This window comes from Lepisosteus oculatus, chromosome 17 (assembly GCF_040954835.1).
Source record: "Lepisosteus oculatus isolate fLepOcu1 chromosome 17, fLepOcu1.hap2, whole genome shotgun sequence".
In the NCBI taxonomy this organism is placed as follows: domain Eukaryota; kingdom Metazoa; phylum Chordata; class Actinopteri; order Semionotiformes; family Lepisosteidae; genus Lepisosteus; species Lepisosteus oculatus.
This window is the reverse complement of record NC_090712.1, coordinates 12,542,193-12,564,193: the sequence shown is the minus strand read 5'-3', so window position 1 is coordinate 12,564,193 and position 22,001 is coordinate 12,542,193. Positions and strand designations below refer to the sequence as shown.

The 22,001-nt window shown below is 34.8% G+C and overlaps 1 protein-coding gene across 38 annotated transcripts in view; it reads right to left on the bottom strand.

Annotated features, from left to right (window-relative positions):
- The window catches only part of nrxn1a (neurexin 1a), a 350,164-nt gene that overhangs the window by 5,101 nt on the left and 323,062 nt on the right, over positions 1-22,001 (bottom strand). For 30 of the 38 annotated variants that reach the window (XM_015363013.2, XM_069179705.1, XM_015363021.2 and 27 more), the window contains one exon: positions 13,172-13,259. In XM_015363013.2, the coding sequence (XP_015218499.1) occupies positions 13,172-13,259 (88 nt within the window). The remainder of the gene's footprint in view (positions 1-13,171; positions 13,260-22,001) is intronic. The other 8 variants (XM_069179698.1, XM_069179718.1, XM_069179713.1 and 5 more) reach the window with 1 other exon arrangement.

Genomic DNA, 22,001 nt, shown 5'->3' with positions numbered 1-22,001 from the left:
ATCGGATTATTTTATTATACTTTTTCTAAGGTTAATCAATGTGGCACATCAAAAAGAATGCAGTATTTCAGATATATGGCCTAACTTAAATGATTATACAATGTTCAGAACCTGGTACAGTAATTGAGTATTTTGAGGCTAATTTCAATTCTGTTTGTAACCATCATTGTCAAAATGTACCACTCCCATCACACTTCATTCACACTTTACAGCTGGTGCAAAACACAGCAGTCACAAATCTAATTGGTACCATTTGGTATGGTCACAATCCTCCACACCTGGCTCCTCTGCATTGTATTGCCTATCCATATGGTAATGAATAGCTTTTAGGGTTTTCCAACCTACGGATTGCCTACAAAACAGCACAGACCTGCTGACGTTCTTCTTTACTCTGGGGAAACTAAAATGCCTCTAAGTGCATTGATTACATACTCTTAAAATTATGACATACTCACTCTATACTACACTTTTTACTTTCTTCATGTGTTCAAGTGTCACAGATTGTAGTATAATACTGGGAGGGTGAGTACCATAGTTCACAGTGTTATTTACTTTATACTGTATATACTGTACAGTATGTGATTTTATCAAAACATTTCTGAAGACTTCACACAAGATTTAAGCCATTAGACACAAAAATATACAGTAACTGCAGCATTATTATTTAGTATGTTTTTAGTAAAGATATTTAGATATTGTAAAATATATTTTTGTTATCATTCTCCAGTCTCTCAGATAAAGATAATTTATTTCCAATGAGGAGGGTGCTGTATTTCCTGACCGTACCACACCGTAAATTCTTCATCTGTAATATAACCTCCTGACTGTTCAAGCAGCAGCTATAGTTAAGAGGTGAATGTGTCTTTCCCTGTTTTATTGCACAATTTCTCATCCAAGTGGGATATAAATTAATGCAGCCATTTAATACTGTGGGTAGGTACCAATGTCTTTGTAACCAAGGACAAAGGAACTGGCCATTAGCAACCGGCATAACGAGCCAGCTGGAGTGCCTCCACTCAGTACGACACAAACAGCTTATGATCCGTGTTTCTCTAAGTGTTTAAATCGACCTTTCTCCTTGGTCACAATGTTTGTGGGGTAGTTTGCGCTGTATTCATAAACAATGGAGGTATACAGCATCTATTATTAATTCACACATACAGTATAAAAATATGTAATACTGCAAAATGAGTAAGCTAGTGTATTAAAGAAAAGTATGTTGTTAACAACTAGCCTGATCATTATAAGAGTTGGTTGCTCCAAGTCTGATCCATAGTTTATCAATAATAAATTTCCAGTTAATATACAATTGGAGTAACCCAAACCTATAACTTATATTCAAGGCATTTGGCTTTGCAATTGGAACATGCACTGAAATTCCCAAACCTTTCCCCATTGACACATAGAACCTTGCAGTGCATTGATTGTATCTGAATGTTACAGCCATTTTATAATATCAATTAATTGGGCTTTAATCTTAAAGATTATCCCACCCACTTATGAATTAAAATTCCCTTTACTCATATTTTTATTAATTAAAATTCCCTGCTAGAGGTTAACTCCATCAAATTTCAGATATGTATCACATATAGCCACATGTCTTTTTCACTCAGAAAGTCCCACCAAGTGCACACTGTCAGCAACAGATCACTGCTGGTCTGCTGAGAGGTGGCTAATGACTTGTTTGCAGGTGTGCCAATTGGGAGCATCACATGCCATCTTCTATTTCTCACACAAATGCACTATAGACATGACTTTACACCTAGTCACAATTAATATGCAGTTGAGAATTAAGGAATTTAGTGCTCAGTTTTAGTTTGTATGGTTTATAGTAAACACTCTCCTGCATGCTTCTTTTATTTAGTAAGTACATTTTATTGATCTCTAATCAGTGGCTAATCAGTTACTGGGTAATATATATATATACAATAATGTTATGTCCCATATAATTAATTTTGCATTACATTTGTTATGCCCCTTCCAGTGTGAAAATGCTAATTGTTTCTACATGTTTCGTCTCACAACAATGACTCCTGTGCTGCTTGGGTAGAATAGGGAAGGATCTGACATTCCACCCACTGAGTCTTTTATCTTTTGACACAATGCAAGTTCTTCAGAGAATGAGAGAAGAGTTGCTGCTGATTGGAGGAGAAGTGAATCTCTCTCTGACATCATTCGAAGCCTGTAGGTCCCTGAGAAATCATGAGTTGTTGTTTCATCAAGAACCCTGGGGCCAATTAATCCAAACCTTTTCTGCCAAAAGAGCCTTGTCAATTGTTTGCTGCTATTTGGAAAATCCCAGTCACAGATAGCTAATAAGCTGACTCTGGCTCAAATTCCCAACATCTGGCTCAACTTGTACCTTAACTGGTTGAGCCAGTTGGGAAGCTAATGTATAAAATATATTAGCTCAAACCAAATCTGAGTGATTATGGCACAGTGGTTAGCATTGCTTGTTTGCAGCAATGGGGTTGGGTTCTATGCTGGACCTGGGGTTCTGTCTGCATGGAGTTCTATGTATGTTCTCCCTGTGTTTCCTCTGGATGCTCTGGTTTCTTCTTACAGTTCAAAGACATACTGGTAGGTTAATTAGCCCAAGGTGTAATTATATCTGTGTGTGCCCTGCAATGGACTGGCGTCCCATCCAGGGTGTGTCCTGCCTTATACTTGTTGCTTACTGGGATAGGCTCCGGCTCTACCACGACCTTGTATTGGATAAAGCCATTGGAAAATGGATGGATGGAAATCTGAGTGAACTAAACGGGTCTGTAAAAGATTACAACTGTTTCAAATACAGTTTGTTGCCAAAAAATGTAGTGCTTTAAATCCTACATGTACACCAATTTTGATAACATGCCAGTTCTTTACTGAAATCTGTCAATTTCCAAAGCTCTATCAAAACTGCTTGATGCTGTAGTCGTGGTCATGTTGCTTCAGTAGAAAGTTGACAAAAGTGTCTTGAAAAGGTTTTTTAGAAAAGAAAAAAAAAGTCAGTGAAAAAAAAAGAGGTACACTGTAATGAGAATCTCAACAACAACTATAACCTCTGCTATTCCAACAAAGTAATTTTAACTTTAAAAAGAATAACTTGATGTGTTATAAATTAAAAGCTTCTCTCAAACAAGCATTTATTTATCCGTTAGACTTTGTTAGAAGACATCAACTTCCTTGTGCCAGAGCAAATCAGAAATAAGTGGTATAAAGGTCTTGGTAGGCAGTGTGATTTATTGCTGTCTCAAACATTTTTATGTTGTTGTCAGGTTAAGTAGCCATATAATCATAACATACTTTTCTTGACCATTGACCTGTCCAACATTTGTAATATAATTTCCAAGTCTACCAATTCTTTCTCTGTCTTGACATGTATAACTGGCCAAGGTTGATACAGTATGAGGTTCAGCTGGAGCAGTACAGTCTGCCTCTGGCAACAATGTTGGTTTATTAGTCCTGTTTCAGCCGTTGATAGAAAGTGTAAAACTTAGAAGAAATTGTGCCTGAAACAAGTGTTTTAAATGATGGACATCTATAAAAATATGACCACAGGCAGTATAAACACTATTATAAATTTTACTCAAGCGTACTGAAGGGTAAAATTAGACAAAGAGCAATACCTGATAAATTATCGTCATTTCATAATGACAGGCTGTACTTTTAGATAACTGCTGTAAACTTTAGAATATAAACCAAAGCTATAAAATCACTGAAATAACCTTTTCTGTCACAGTATGCCTGAAAATACCCTGCAATGCTCTGCACCCCTATTATATAAAAAACTGTTCTTTTATTCATAGGGGCCTACGTTACAGACTTAGTCATGGTTGATTGCCTAACTTAAGCTGTCAATCTTAGTATTTCAAAATATAAAGTAAAATGATTAGAATAAAAATATCTATTTAGAAAAAGCAATACCCTGAAATAGATCTAGTTAAAAATGCCACAAGTTCAGCTAAGCATTTATACACATTAGTGTCCTTTATCAGATAAAGACAAATACAAAATGTAAATACAAAAACAGGCTAAATGGAAAAACAAATACTACAGTATATCATCTACTTTATACATAAAAATACACAAAAATAAAGTTAATATAGAATTTATATAACTCATAACTTTTTTAATTGTTGCTTTTTTGCTCAAGTATTAAGAAAATAACGATGTGTATGAAAGAACAGATTAATTTCTAAAAGCAGTTTTACCTTGCAGTAAACCAAAGATTTATTCAGACCTTGCAAAGCACTAATTTACTAAGATGAATCATGGGCTGGGGTTGATTTATCCAAAATACAGACTTTATAGCTGTTCATCATTTCTGTTACTGAATATACATAATTAAAACAAATATGTTTGCATGTATAATTAAAACACAATATCTTAAAATTATATTTATGTTTGATTAATATCTCTGTTTTTGTTTGTATATAACTGACATTTCTTTCATTTATGGGGGACCAGGGAATAGTGCTGAGCATGTATTGGCAATTAGAAATGTTTAGTTCAGGGTATGATTATTTCTCATAATTGATCTATTTTCTATTTTTTAGATACTGTACATCTAACCATGGATTAGAAGCTACGTGCTTAAGTATCTTTTGTTTAAATTGTTTTGAAATGCATGACAAGATTGCAGCAGGCTGCTCCTCCTCTGTCTCATTCACACTCAAGAGGAAATACAGAATTAGGGATTCACCAGCATTTAGGGATTTAAATAAATGAATCTTTTAAACAGTTTTTCATTCATTTCATTCAATCTTCTCTTAGGAGATTCATTTATTCTGTAATTCACAAGCTGAAAACAGTAGGTGAGTGAGTGGATGAGCCAAGTGGTGCTTGGTTTGAAGTAATGGAGCAAACAAGCCTACTTAAACAACGATGGACAAAATTCTCACTGACCTTTTGCAAAGATTTATAAGCAAATGTAAAATAAAAATACAATGGGTTATGTATCCTCCTATCCTGGATTTTGTGCCATGTGCTGTATTCTTGTCCACATTTTATTACAGTATGCTAAATTAATATTCTAACAGCAGGGAGAACTACAGCTCTCACATCACTCCAGCACCATTACTAGACCAGTAAATGGCAATATGAAGCATTTCGATCTATACATCTATACAGTATACCCAAACAAATCTAAACAGAACTGATTCCAGTGAAAAACATGCAGAAAATTCTTCATACTTGTAATGGTGCAAAATAATGCCTAAAACAGAAAAAAACTTCAGATATCTCCTTACTGGTGAAGCAAGGGGGAACTTGTCATAAAGTACAAGAACAAAAATATATTATCCTAGAGTCGTTTGAATTGTTGTTATACAGTATGTTCAATGTTCACTTTTATAGAGAATCACAAATCTTAAAGGGCAGCCTTAGAGAAATAAGCAGATTGATGAACATTTCATCGGAAGAAACAGATTCAGGATTATTTGCACAGCCTGCCATTGTAGGAGGCAGAGGTCCCAGGAAAAATAAGGGTACTATAGAAGTAACCAACACTTGCATTATTTACATTGTCAGTGAAATAAGACTTGTCTTCCTTAATTAGAGGGTTCCAGCCTCCAGCAATTTGTTAGGTCAGCCCAGGATCTGTTTTAGAACATCAGAAATTTTATGGAGCTTGACTAATAGGAGCATAGAACATAGAAAAAGTTACAAACAAAATAAGCGTTTTGGTCCATCTAGTTTGTTTGGTTGCAGTAGTTATGTGATCTGAGGATCTCATCTAACTGTTTCTTAAAAGAAACCATCATATTGTATAGCATGCCTTAACATGGCTTGCTTGCCACATATTCCCACAAACATTTGTTAAACAGTTATTAAGCTTAAAATCCACTTCTATGTTGCTTATTTATGTGTTTGTGTTTCTCTATTGATTTATACTATTGAAGTCCATTGAATTGACTTTGACAATGACTTTGAAGATTGTGAAATTTTAAAGTACTGTAGGTCCCCTCATAATCTTTTTGTTTAAGACTAAAATGGTTCAATTCCTCTTGTCAGTGTAAAACTGTCTTTTATTGCCAGTAATAAACAGTATGTGGCTGCTGTTTTCTGGACTGATTTCAGGCTAGAGCTATCTTTTTTCTGCTATGTGGTGACCAAAACTATATGTAGTATAGTTGTACAGTTGTAACATGGGTTCCTTATATTTAAATTTTACACATTTAACTTTATATTAAAATATTCAATATATTTCATTGTTTGCCTTTTTACTGCATCCCTACATTGTCTAGAAAATATACAGTATATGTCGCAAACATACATACTTAACCATTAGTGCATTCTTCATGCTCAGTGTCTCTCATTTTGTATCTATACTGTAGTTTGTTTTATCTACTGTATTTGTGTGTAATTCTCTACATTAGCCTATATTAAATATCATCTGCTATTTGTTCAGTCTTAAATTTAAATAATTTTGACTTTCCTTTTCAGCTTCTATAGTTCTTGCTAATCTTCCTATCAAACTATGTTCCTAGTTTACTAACTAAATTATCTAAATCTAGACAATTGCTATAAATTAGGAAGAGCGGTGGTCTAATACAGATACCCAGGGTACTCCACTGAATACAACCAAATTGTATGTAATCACAAACCTGTACTTTCTGTTTTCTGTGCATTAATCAGTTCTCAATCCAAACACATTATTGTGAACGCCTACTGCCTGTTGATTGATCATTTTCTTTTATGTGAACCTTTTATTAAAAGCCTTTAGAAAATCTAAATCCACCATCTCTTAAGGTTCATATGTGTTTATTACTGTTGTTACTTATTCAAGGAATTTTAAGAAGTTAGTTGATCAAGATCACCTTTTCCTAAAAACTTGCTGACTATTCCCTAGAACAACCATGTACAGTAGTTGATTCTCTAGTTAATATTTTTTCCATAACATTACACATACAGTTAATAGGATTTAATATTTTCTAATTTACTTGGTTCAGTTTTGACACTCTATTTATGAATGGATGTTAAATTAGCAATTTTCGAATCAATGTATTACTCCTGTCTTGACTGACTACTGGATGAGTTTTGTTAATAAATATAGAATCTCTTTTATTCTTTGAGTACAAATGAAAGACTACCATCAGACACTGGAGATCTGTGTATTTAAAGTGCTTGTAGTACCTGCAGCTCTTCTGCCTCTTTGCCAAAACTATTTCACTAGAGACAACAACATTCAAGGACTGAATGCTTTCTGGATGCTTGAGACGAATGCAAAGAGGCATTTGAGCTCTATATACTGTATGTATATAGCTAGTTCTGTAATGATGGTGATTAGGAACAGCTATGTGAGATTGCCTTGTCATTGATAACTCTACGGAACTTCAGTTAATAACTTCCATTTAATATAGAACATTGTCCTTCCAAATCCTGTTGATTTCTTCCTTGGTAAATACCTGAGTGAAATATCCATCTAATACAGTATGTCAGTCATTTCACTAGAGCATCTAAAAGTTTCTCATTATTGTTCCAGATTCATTTTACTTATTTACTTCTTCACCCTTGCAGCAGCACCCTTGGTCATTCCTCACTGGGGGGGTTCTATATCCCTGTCAAAACTCTTAGCTGAAGGGATTTTGTTCACCTAAGCCAGATGAGTTACCCCAATATTGCTCTCAATTCTAGTCCTCTCATCCATCTAAATTAGGGTTTTTCTTAAGTAATGAAAAGATCTTATTGGAATCTCATTGACTGTTCTGGTCTCTGAGTTGGGTCTCAAGTCTAAGCTCATGTGTTTAGAGAATAATGTAATTGAAAGCTACCCCTTGTAAAACTCTATAAAGAAAACTAAGCACCTCATATTTCATGTGCTAGAAATGTTCTTTTGTATTACATTTAATTAGAAGGAATTCAGAGTTTTCTCTGTTGAAATGAGGGAATTCAAACATGCTTTTTTGAATTAAGTCAAAATTTCATATGCGATTTTCTGAAGGTCGATTCTAAGCTTTGAAGGACACAAACCTAAAGATTTTTATGGTAATGTACAGTAAGAAGTTGAGATGGCTTTTTTAAAACAAAATTACTGACATTACTTATGTAACAGCTCAATGGCAGGACAGCATTGCCGCCTTACAGTTCTTCTTGTAGCTTCCACTTATTTGTGTTTCACTGTTGATTCTAGAGAGTAAACCAGAAGCAATTTGTTATTGCTTTGAGGATTTTGAATAAATACATTAGGATCCCTCATAGTTTTTTCTGTTCAGAATTTAAAATATTCAATACTTCCAGTCTGTCAGGATAGGAAAATTGCTTTAATCCTTGGGAAGTATCAGGTTGCTCTTCTCTGAACTGATACTAGTGGGCAATATGAAAGAGAAAAGAATTTTAGAGATGGTTGCCTCTTGTTGTTGTGAGTTGCAGAGTGCTTTCTTGGTGACTACTTGCCCGTTACAATCTGAAGTACCATAATAATGTGGACATCTTTCAAAATCAATGCCTATTATCTTCTCTGTTTTATCTAAAGTTTATTTTATTTCTGTCTCTTGGTAAATGATTATCTGTATTTCATGGATCACAGCTTCTCATTCTTGAGCTGACTTAAAAGTAAGTGTTTATCTTGGTCTTTTTCTATAGAAAGCAATCTGTAGTTTGCTTCATGCGGTTACTTGTACAATAAAATGCTTAAAACTGAGCACACAATGGTATTTTGCTTAAGAATCTTGAAGAACAAAGCTTTTTCATATATGTTATGGAACATTTTAAGAGATACATGATGGGAGGATTAGTGTTTGAGCAATTATAAAAGGGAGATACTGTAGAAGAGAAGACTGGAATTGTTTGATGTTAAAACACACTTAACTAGCTAATTAATTTATTTGGCTAACACGTTTATCCAAAGCAACTTACATTTGGGCCTACAGTATTTTATAAATCTGAGTATTTTATTGTAACCCTAAACATTGCTCAATGCTTCTACTTTGAAAGAAACCAGATGAACATTCACTCTGGTATAAACAGCATCCATGACTATGAGATCCTATTTTACTATATACTGTACAGATTATTAAATATTTGCATAGTTGTAAAATTGTTGATTAGTAAAAAAGTAGTTTGGTACTCCAAGTGCAAAATACGATTTAAAACAACCCATTTCACAGGTTTTCCTGTTATCAAAGTCAGTGATAAAAGTGTGATGTGAAAGAATCTCCATTTTGTCTCATAGTTTACAATAGAGAAGAGGAAACAAAATATTCCAGAAACTCTCAAGATAATGCCTTAGATTTATAGTATATTGAATTGAGTTTTCAGCACAATTTCCATCAGTTCTTTGATTACTTTGTTTACTTGAAACTTGATTATTTGTTGAACCTCAGTCTTTTAATATTTCTAACTATGCCCTTCTGTAGTTTCACTTCACACAGCACTGTGAGTTACTGCTCAACAAGAAAAAATCACATAAAATAAAAATTGATTGATGTAAGACAGCAAAGCATCACAGAAATGTGGGGTGTGTTGTAAATTAATATTACTTTCAGATTTTTTTGTGATGAATAACTTCAAATATATGTAAATATAGATTTTATGTATATCCTTGAGTAATTTTATTTAAGTAGAAAAACATGGTTAAATGTAATGCAGTACTGAACAATACTGCATGATGGAAACAATGTATTCAGATTCACACGGTGTGACTTCAATTTCCCAATCTCAACAGTATGTTTTAGTTATATTTCCATATTAAATCTTCCCGACTTGGAATAGCCAGTATTGTGCTTTTCTTGTCTTAGCTTGCAGGTCTGAACTCCACAACTTCTTGTACAGTAGGATAATAAAGTATAGAGAGAATTGTCTAACCTACCCTTGTCTTTTAACACGTCATTGGCACTACATCTCTCTGCCAGAGGTTCAGTGCTGATTGGAGGACAGATATATCACTCACTGACAGCACCACATACCTGGAAGCACCAAGAGACAACAGGGATCACTGTGTCTCTGATATCCAATACGTTTCTGGCAGACTAACCCTACCCTATCCTCAGCAACACTCAGCCAATTGCCAATTGGGGAATTCTGATCATAGTCAGCTACTGACATAACCCAGGCTCACACCCACGATCATAGAGATCAACCTGCCCCTCCCTCATTGAGCTACTTCAGAGGCTCCTCAAATTTAATACTTGTTAATGAGCCTTGCTCTTACGAAAAACAAAAGGTTCCTTCCTTATGAAATACACACAAATGCTAATGATTTCACAGTCTAAGCAAAGTTTACACTGTTATAAAGAAAGGGCAGTAATTAAGCTAAATTGGTTGAAAACATTGAGGGAAAGGAAGCTGTAATGATAAAACATGCAAGCTAATACATGGCTCACTAACAGGCCACAGGAGTGTAAAAATATTTTGTGATCATCAGTGTCAAGTCAATGACTGCAGTGAGCCTGCAAAGTGTGAAAACAGGCAACGTTAAAAATGAGGAGTCTGAGTGAAGAAATAACCATACTAAAAAGTAAGCTCATTGTTTTGAAAAAGTGCCCTAGATGCAAAACCCAGCACCTTAGTTAGTTTCCGGAAGGAAGGTAACTTTACAGAAAATAACAGGTCCCTTTGCTAGTGTCATAAACGGTATTTGGGCACTACTTTACACTGAACTGTCACATAAATTCTCAATTAAGGATTAGAAAATGCCTCATTAAAGGACAGACTGTTGGAGTGAGCAAGAAAAAAAAAACTATTAATGTTTCATAGCTACGGGAGACCACATATTTCACTTGTACCTCAGTTCAGCCTCACACAGTAGAGTGCTGTCCTTGAGGAAAACATTCTTCTCAAAGGGCACTTTCCTGGGCAGACAAATTTATCAAAGAACATTTCTAAATCTTCCCCAGTAGGTGTTCTGATAAAGAGTACATGCTGATGAGAAACTCTTAAAATGCTCCACCCATGAGAAGAACAGAGCAGAACAACAAATGTGGGTGTTAATAATAAAAAAATGCATTAGGTATAGGTTTCAGAGCTTAGCTGCCAACAGCTCATTTTTACTATGTGTCTTTCAATAACAGAATAACTACAGTGATATCAATGATATGCACAGCATAGCTCTGTGCAATGATTTAGTAGGGGGATGGAGAGGCAGAGATCAAGATACAGAGAAATGAATATGTTGAACTATAACACAAACACTAAATTGAAGAATGAAACAGCCTTACATGTCAGTATATTTGAGCAGCAAGGGAGATATTAATTGTATTTGGAACTATGAGGTTATGTCTGGAATTTTTGCAGCACACAGACTAAATAACTGACTAAACAATAGATGTCAATGGTCAGACATATCAGTTTCTGGCTCTAATATTAGTGGAATCAAGTCCTTTTCCAGCTTTTGTTTGAACCAGGTTCAGTGATACATTATCACTTTAGCTCCCACAGCTTTCTATATGTCCCGGTGGCCTTCTCCAGCTGATAGGAAGAAAAGAATGTCAGTGCTTAGGCAGTTCAATGGAGTCTGGCACAGCAGAACATTCAATTTAGTATGGGTTGATCTAACAGGAGATCTCAAAAAGATTACGTGGCACACTGCTGACTTGCAACCAGGTTGAAAAAGAAAAATTGATACATTTTTAATCATTAATGCAATAATAACCCCTTAGTTATTAGGACTGTGCTAGGTAACCTTGTGGTACTCTTTGCAGGCTCTCTGTTCTTCAAAGATTTCATACCAGCAACATAATTTGCTCCCAGTCTTCTGAAAGCCATGGTAGCTCACACCAAATAATTGTGCAAGATGCAGGGCTTAAAGTTAAATTGATGCAATAGTTTGAAGGTGCCACTCTATCAAGAAATGACTGAAGTTTGGAAAATAAATTAAATTAAATCTTTGGACATAAATGGAATTTTGACAATTGGAGGGATTCTGCCTAGAGACTGACAAATGTCAAGGAACCTCATCATCATTATGGCTTTAAAAGTTTGCAGAACAAGAGAAATTGTTAGAATTACTGCCACTAAATCTATGATTCACACAAAATGAAGTTTCTAATTGAAGTCAAGGGTGAAGAAGTACACTAATTCTCTACATTGTCCAATCACATGTACAGTAAATGCTGGTACTGTTATGAGCACCTGTCACTGCCCTTGTAGCAGATCTATGGTTCATTCTACTAAGTGTGTATGGGAGGGGTGTGTGTCTCAATCCCATTACTTTTGTTCCCTAAATTTAGCAACAGAAATGTTCTTAAAATGTTTACTCAACATCTCAAAGGTAGGGATTGACTATTGAAATACCAATGTCAAAATGGAAAAATTTAGAATACAAAAATATTCCTGCTAGGCCAACTTATGCAGGTTGTATTATTTTGTGCTTCTAACAACAAGATTACAAAAATGTATCCTTTTAATATGCCTTGGCATCTAGCCCCAATTGTACCCTTAAATATCAAAATGTGTCTCTGTGACTCTCTAATTGTGCCTAGAGGGTGGCCTTTAAGCTCTCTGAGCTTCATACCTTAGCTTCTTCCCCATGGAATAATCAGAATCACCTGAGTGTATAATTGACTAATTGGAGGAAACAGCATGGCAATTATATCAATTAAACAGAAAACTAATTGATGCCACCTTCAGTCACATGTTTAGCAAGACACAACAGGCCAATGATAAAACGACGCCGCTCCCTTCACCAAAACAGTTCTACATTTCACATTACTACAATTAACACCAATACACGACAACACACTTTTCTGTTTTCTTAGTAGTTGCCTGTTATGGTACCAATTTTAATTACACAGATTGCTTGTAGAAATAACAATTAAACTGCTCAGCAATGTCAATACTATTTATATTTGCTTGAGGTGCCACTTAACCTTAATGAATGACATAGTTCCTTTAATATCAAAGAATAGCGTTTAAGACTCAATCATATTGTTCCCTTTCTTTGGCTATAAACACATAAAAGGCATCCTCCATTACCATATTTCAGGTCATATCTGACTAATATCTAATTCATGGGAAATGATAAAATAGTAAATATTATGGACATTCTTTTCACATTTTATTTATTTAAAGGAACCTCTAAAGCATTCTGTAAGAGGTGGGAACAATTATTTGTACATTCATGCAGGAGGAACTTAAGTAGCTACGCACGGCAATCAAAGAAGAAATAAATCCTGCTACTAATGATTTTCAAATTCAAACACAAAGACACTGACAACAAGAGAGAAGTAGTAATAAAAAGATGACTAACCTAACCCACCTGAGCTGGGCTCACAGGGATCAATGTCCTCATCATCACTGGGACACTCAGCAGACGCCACCAGCAGGTCATCTGTTGGCTGCAAGGAATTAAACAATTTTAGACTGAGCAAAAAAACAGACACAGACATAGCATTTCTACAGTGATTACAGAGCTCTATGTATGCACAATTGGTGTTTCTTTCCTTTGGGATTTTCATGGATTGAGCAGTGTAATCTTAATTTGGCTTGGTTCTGGTGAACTCAAGAATTAGAAGGAAAATAAATTATATCTGATTTTGAAAGAATATTAAGTTTATATGAATATTTGCCCTAGAGGAAAACACTTTGAATATGAGAGAATGAATTCTTTGTAAATGTTCGTTAATGTCATTACAACATAGAAAATAAAATCTTCGCATTATCCTTCTGTCTCTTATTTAGTTTCTGACAGCACACAAGCCTCACTCTACAGTAGATTTCTTCCACTGATTTGAGATGACTCCATATTCAAGGCAGTCCTAGTCCAATGTCTCTACCATTCTTACTGAAATGTATCAGTTAAAGAAAGTAACACAGAAGAGCTGGCTGTTAGATATGGAAAACCAAAAGTGAACCTACAGTAGCAGTAGTAAGATCTTTTTGAATCAGACTACCATCAGGGGATTCCTCTCAGGCCTGCCACCACACACAGATGTGTTAATGTCAAAGTGTTGCAGCTCTGACTGCACTGTTTAGTGAAAGTTTTACAGATTCTCAAAGCCATCAAAAGATGACCAGACAGGCACATAATCATATGCAAAGCGAGACCCTTTAAAGGTCAGTTGAATCTTGCATCAGTAAGAGACTTTGATTTTCAGTTTCCTGTTTTTTAGTTCTGTTCCTCTTCAAAGGCCAAGAGACCATAAAAGTGTCAGCTCAGCTGAAGAAGCTAATGACGTACTTCTGCTCACTTGTAAAGCACTTGTGGGATTGAATGCTGCCAAGATTGGAATTCAGGCCATTTGCTTCCTCTCACTCTGTGTACAGTAGCACTATGTCTCCACTATAGGAGTGTGGTGCCTTCTGGACTTCGCCAAGGAATATCTTGAAAAATGTTTGTTTGCAGACAACAAAAGAGAAAAAAGTAACAAACAATAAAACATATATATTGCAACATCTATTATATGTTTTGCCACAAGCGATCAGATCGAATTTAATAGTAAAGGTCATTTCCTAAGCACATTATCTTCTGCTCAAGACCGAGACCATTTGTTGGAAATCACCATACGTAAAGGGCAACATTTCTAATGTCTTGCCCCAGGCATTGTTAGAGGCTTGGTTCTATTTATTCTAAACAATGTATCTGCATTTTTACATGAAATGCCAGCTTTCCCAAGTGAGGTTTGTTCAATTAATTTCTACTTGTGGTGAATATGGACTTCAGAAGTAGTTTAACAACAAAGTAGATGAACAGATTCCATAGCTAAATGGAAAAAAACTACATCATGAGGAAACAACATTTGCAAATTCAGGAAATTTGGAAATTCAGAATAAAAGATTAATAGATTAATTAGATGATGAAAAAGAGCTCACAATCTTCTCCTGGAGCTGTTATACAGTATACCAGAAGAGAGGTGGATAATAAATAAAGAGAACAGTTATGTCATACAGTATATTAGTCACCTTAATACTGGAGTGATCAGGTGAAGCAGTCAGTCATGCCAGCTAAACTTTTTTACTTAAGTTCCTGTTATAGCAGGATAAGAGACTGCATGTTAGTTCATGCTGGACAGATCTGTGGAGTTCCATTTATTCAATATAACCAGTGTGTTCCAGTGTTTCATTATACTGTTTCTCTTCATCACCTCACGATCCTTTTCTGAGGAGTTGTTTTGCTCCTCGATTGAGGTAGAGATTCTGAGCAACAAAGATGACAGGGAAACCCACAATATACAAATAAATCAGAAACACAGAGGCTAATTATACACTTGCACATCTGAAGGTCATATTTGTGAACATAGGAAGACCTGAATTTATAAATATTGCATCTGTATTTTGAAGAAACAACCTCTTTTGGTGCCTTTGTTCTCTTTCATAGGACTTTGCACTTTGGTATTGCCTTATTTTTTATATTTGTTCCTGAAAATAGTTTACTTGTCAAACCATAAGACAAAGTGGGAGTTTGATCCTCAGAAGACACAGTGGGCAGGGACTGGTGGGGCGTGAAAGAGCAGAAAGCAGGTGATGTGAAAAAAAAATAAAATCATTGAAAGGCTAAACTTTACTAAACATTTTTTCCAGCAGGATAGCAATGTAAATCTAAATGTAATTTGCTGTGTATGAAGCTGATCTGAAGTGTCGGTTGTCTGGACAGCTATACACAGTGATTCAAAAGTGTCACATCAATCAATCCTTTCCTTTGATTTGTTTTCCCTTGCTATTTATCAACCTTCCTTATATTAAAGTGGTTTGGTGGAAGATCAATGCATTTCTCCTTCAGGTAAAGACAAGGAAAAATATGCTATCTCAGAATAAATCGGAGCACTTCGCATCTGTGCTAGAATCAACAGTGACTTAGAAGGTAACGAGCAATACTTCTGCTGTTCCAGAAACCTCTAATAAGTCAGCCTTAAATATGTGAAGATCAAGTACAAAGAAAATCTTGCAATTTGTAAAACAGTCCCCAGGAGCTGTTGTTTAACTCTCTTTAATGAAGAAAAGTGGGCTACTGTATAATGAATCCATTTTAATGGAGTCTAATCTATCGAGGGATAAAAGACGTCAAACCTTGAAACAAAGCTCACATATACTGGTGGGGGTATGTCTTCAAGAAAACAAGAAGGGTTATTAAACAAAGAGAAAGTGAAGATAAATTTCCAAGATCACAAAGTCACCTAATAATCGGAACTCCACCACAATCAGTTTTTCCAACATAAACTTTAACAGTTATCTCATACCAATTATATCAATTTGAACATTAACATACAGTATTCTAGCTTTATTTTCTTTACCCACCCAAAATTGGTTTCCAGTTTCTGTGACAATAAACACCAGTTTAGTCAGTGCCTGATGTATTGCTTAATTAGAATAAAGATCATATTTCAATTGAGTCGCTTGATTGACATTCTAAGGTTTTGCTTTATAAGCTGATCAAACAAAACAGGGCTTATTGATGACCTATTGCCATCATATAAAACTTTTCTCCTCATTGGCATTCCAGTGCATTTCTTTGTGTAAACTCTCAGGAACACCAGATGCTCACCTTCATGCCCCAATTAATGTATACCAAGTAATTCACTTTACGCACTTTAATCAAGGAATTGTTTGACTTTTTTACTCTTTTTCCACACAACAGCAAACACTTGTATTAGCAAAATATATACTACAAATTTGTTTTACCAATGTGTATACAGTATACTGTATATATCTTCAACCTTCCCACCAAAACAAAAGAACTGGCAATTCAAAAACAGAAGCTCTATATCATCTTAGGCCCACTAATTCTTAAAGTACTTTACTACCAGAAAAATAAAAATTATGTAAAACAGCAAGTCAGCTGTTGTATGTCTTGGTGGTACTTCAATCAGCTGCAACTACGAGCAGTGTTTATGACATAAACTGAAAGGAAAAAGTATAAAAGTTTCTCTTTGCTTAGCTTCTGTCATCCTTTTCATCTCAGTTTCATCAGAGCAAAGAATCAAAAGACTGAAGGCAGAGAAGGTTTATAATTAAATAGAAAAAGAAATCTTGAAAGGGTTGCTAGCACAAAGCAGGGAAACTACAGAGAGCCAGAGTGGAAAAGTTTACAGGAGCCATCTGAAAATCACTTAATTTATTAAGTAAATTTTGAGACTTTAAAACAAAAAAAAGACTTAATACATTTTAATAGATTTAAAAAAAATCACGAAACACTGTTGTCCTTTGTTGGTGTAGTTTGTTTTTACTGTACCATTGGACTCAAATATGCTGTGAAACATATTTCTCACTAGTGAAAATAAAGCTTAAATTGAATTTTTGTAACTAAGATTAAATGACAAGAAAATAATTGTGAGGGAAAGACAGGGTTTCAGTCACTTACAAATAAGTGTGTTAGTATGTTGGTTTTGAAAATTGCACTTCAGAAATGCATAAAATTAGTACATTTATTATATATGAAAACAATCAGACTGTGTGTTAATAAAACAATGAATTCATTGTTATCAGGGAACAGTTTCTATCAGCTTAACATCCTATTTATGCTCCAATACTGTATTACAGGATATAAAAGTTTTCGATTGATATATAATTGCGGTATACTGTATATAGTTCTGATACACATACAGTATACTAACTCTATTAATAGACCATTAATAAGAGTACCAATAACTAATGGTACTAATTTTCTAATGGCTTGTTTATAATCAAAATTAAAATGTATTTAATAGTATACAGTATACATTTTAAACTAGTGACCTGATTCATGAAATCCTTAGGTAGCTCAGTAAACACTTTCAAATCATTGTGACATCCCTGATCTCCAATTCTTTTTATAACATATAAATTATCACCCAGACAATAACTAATATCATGTTTGTAATGCATTAATAATGTGTGATTTGTAACCCAAACTATCTTTCTAAAGTGCTACTGGAACAAACTAAAACATGGCATGGACACAACCAACAGCTCTTTGAACATGCAACATGCAGATTAGGAAGCCAACTTTGAGTCTTACTGAGAAGAAGTCTTACAAGTACTATACTGATACAGTCAGTACTTGTGGAAGGAATTATTTTCTATTTTAATCCACTACTTCCCCTTAAATATAGTTCATAATTCGTGCTCTCTTAACTAATTCCCAGAGTGGATGAATACAGTAGTTGCAAATAACATTGCTGTCAATCAAGGTTCTCTTACTCATATTTTGTATATTGTTCAGCTTATCACCCTACAATTCAGATAGCGCTCATCTGAAATGAGAAACATGTAACAAGATTTTGATTATTTTTCTCCTTTGCCTATGGGTGAGGCAAGCATCTCTTTAACAACAGCTGAAAATAATTTTTTAAAAATCTAATGTTCAACAATTTATTGCATGTGCATTTTGAATTGTCTTTTGTTATCCAGTCTGCTAGATCTGTAAGGAAAGCCTTTAGTAATCACATGGGAAAGTTTAGTAATGATAAAATCATTTTGTTATTTATATAGATTGTAATTTAAATATGTACTGTAAATAGGAATTACAATACAAAAAGAGAGAACTAGTTGACTCCTCAAGACATGTTGAAGACCCTTTGATATCCTATTCAGATATCTTCACATACCACAGCAAGACACTGAAGAAATGAAGTCTTCATGTAATTGAGATTAAGTATTTTTTGGCCATTTCATGTAAGGCACTTTTCTGTAAGAATTCATAAGTATATCGAATAGACATATGGTGAGAACCCAAGAACATAAGGAAAGCTATAGATGAAATAACAGCATTCTCCCCTTCTAGTTCGGTTGGATGCTACAGTAGTTAATACTTTAGATTTGAGGATTTCATCTAGCCTTTTCTTGAAAAAAACAAGGTTTCAACTTTTGTATAAAAAGGTTCTAAAGAACCGCTGTGATTTTTTTTTGCAGAATTAAGTACAGCATGGTATAGATTGAACACTTCAGTAATAATAGAGATTTGAATGAAATGTAATTGTCTCTTTCTGAAAAAACACCAATAATATAAAACTATAGGCAATGTAGGGCTTGCAGAACAAGTTCCAAAAACTGAAGTTTAGTCCCTTAGTAAGAAACTAGTCATTATAGATGTCTGTCAACCAACACTTTTATTCTTTTTTAACACAAGGGACTGACCCTGTCAAATTAAGAGACTATGTGCCATTTAAATTGGTGAAATCAATTAGAGTAAATCAATGACACTAGCTACTTTAAGGAATGCTGCTCACAATAATTTATGCATTTAGGTACCATGTCATTAACGTGTAATGGGCAAACACATAATTATCTTAAAGAAATAAACATCTCTGTTGCATTTTTGTTTCTTTCCCAATTTACTCTTACACAGTCTATTGATTTCATACTTTGAAATCTGCTTTGCCAGCAACATTATGTTCTGCCTGTGCGAATACTTACTCTTTCATTTCAGGAGCCAAAGGCCTTTGCAGCAAATGATCCATTATGGAACAAAGTGTCCTACATAAAATGAGACCACTGGGGACCCCCTTTCCCTTGCATTTGCTTACCAAAATGACAAAACTTTTCACTACAGCTTTATTAGAAACCAAGCTTGGTATTCCTGCACAGTTCAGTACAGATGTAGTGTCACAAGTCAAGCTAATGATGTTTCCTCTCACCAAACTTTAACCTTTTTAGTGTTGCACTTGAACACAGTAACATACAGGAAATAAAAAGAAAGTAAAGCCCACCTCTCCTGTGCAATTATGCTTAATATTTATTTTAATGTAATTGTATTGTTACTTATTTAAGGTCCAAGTAAAGCATCTTATCCCTTGAAATGAATACAGTGCTGAAAAGGCTATTACAAGATTGTTAGTTTTGAAAACCTATATACTGTACTAAATACATACACACATACTGTACATGTACTGTACAATGGCTATATTTGCATAACTTTATAATATGACGCTTCACACAGAATACATATATACAAATAAAACTCCTTCCCTGTTACCCGAGATGTTTTTTTTTACTATCACTGATGTCTCTAATTACACTGCAGTTTAATTCACTTTAGAAATCCAGAAATTGACTAGGCTTCTTTTATACTCATATTTTCATTTGCCTGGTCAGAATACATTTGATTTTAACTCATCACATTGTGTCCCATCAAAGCAAACTACAAATGTGCATGCCAATTGCCAGATTGATTTTTCTGCCCTTTAAATTTTGCCAAATTCTCGAGACAGGGCAGTGGCTCTGGCTATCTTTATCAATGAATCATTCTATCAGACCTAATCACCTAGGATGCAAGGGTGTATTGGTTAAACTTGTACCTAGCCCTGTGTTGAGAGAAGATGGGAAAGAGGTGATCACAAGTGAGTGTCTCCACAATAAAAACACACATCTGTGAGGTTTGATTCAGGTGTAAACTTAACTCGTTTATTCTCATTGACATGCAAGTACTTTCTTAAACTTTGTTACTGATGTCTGTTAGAAAAACAGAGTTTCTAAGCATATTGCTTTTTCTCAAACTTGAAGAAAAGCCTTCAAAATATTCAACACTTATATTGTAAGTACGTCAATGCTGATTAAGATAAGATAAGATCACTTTATTGGCCATATACAGTACAATTCCTTGTATTAGGAATTTGTCTTTTCACATTCCCCGACTTGCTCTCCATGAGACACACAGACACAGAGAGAAGCCTGGGGTCAGAGCGCAGGGTCAGCCATTTATACAGTGTCCCTGGAGCAGCTGGGGTTAAGGGCCTTGCTCAGGGGCCCAACAGAGTATGATTCCTCTGCTGGCCGCAGGATATGAGCCGGCAGGCTTCCAGCCACAGGCGCAGATCCTGAGCCACAGAGCCACCACACCACCCCTTAATAGAGTCACTTTAAAGTAAAATTTTCAATGCATTGCTAAGGACTAATGCAAATGTAGAATGCTCTGCACAAGCATACTAGTCCTAAGCAAATGTTGCTTAAAGTCTGGGAATGTATAGATATGAAGTAAGCCAACAGTGTATCTTTGTAGCTCAGATGATTTTAGTTGGGGAGCTTTTTGTGATTCTGATTCTTAAACCATAATAAGGAAGAAATTACACCTACAGTAGCTCCTAGCAATACTTTACAAACAAAAACAAATCTCATGTTATTATAAGATAATAAAATAAGATATTTTATTTTTAATTGGGGTACCTCTTCTTTTTGTATTCAGAAAACTACTGTAGCTGTGAGGAGTAACATTTTGTATTTTACTTGCAAAACAATTCAAGGAGATCAGAAAAGTATTCAACAAAGTACAGTACAGTATATTAATAACCAAAAGTACTCTAGTATTTTTCAGCACCGCAGCCTTCAGTATTGCCTTTTATTTTTAGTCCAGGGAATTAGTTTTGCCTTATTTTAGACAAGGGCAGCTAAAATGTAGGCAATATATTATAATGGGACAAGTGAAACTAGTGCCAAGGTTCTCCCAGGGTGCTTGGTTGTCTTCACATCCCATACATCTTACTATGTACCAATGTCACTTCAGAGAAAGCATTTTAGTATTTTAAAAATACATCAAGAAACATTATCAAATATTGTACAGTATATATACAGTATACATTATATACTGTAAACACATACAATACAAAATGTTACTTTGCTGTTTCATAGATATTTGAGATTCATTTCAAACATAGCTAGATTAAACAGGGAATTTGTAAGTCGGTGGAAAAGCTTCCTCATTATTATTGCTCTCTTAGCTCATGTGCAGAGCTTCTTACATTCAACGACAGTATTTTAATGAATTTTTCATAGAGGAAGTACAGGAATTACAGGAGCCCTAATTATTTACTTGAATCAGCCTGTGCTATTTCACCACAGGGTGCCGATGGTGCATAATTGTCTTTAAATATTATTTATCACTATTCTGTCACAATATTGCAGATATTACCATGTATAATGAAAGGTAAAAAAATGCATCCAAAGACAAAGAAAAAAAGGACACAGTAAGAGAAAGGGAGAGAGAAAATGAATCAGTCCAGTTCAGATAATTTTCTGAGTTTTCCTCAAGAGGTGTTTTCATAAGCATCTGGACCAGTAACCCAAGGAACCTGACTCACAAATCAATCATGGCATTACATCCCTCTTTTCACCACATGCATGTTTGCTAAATTGTCTTTCTCCCTTAGGCTAGAGATACATTTGTGCCTGAG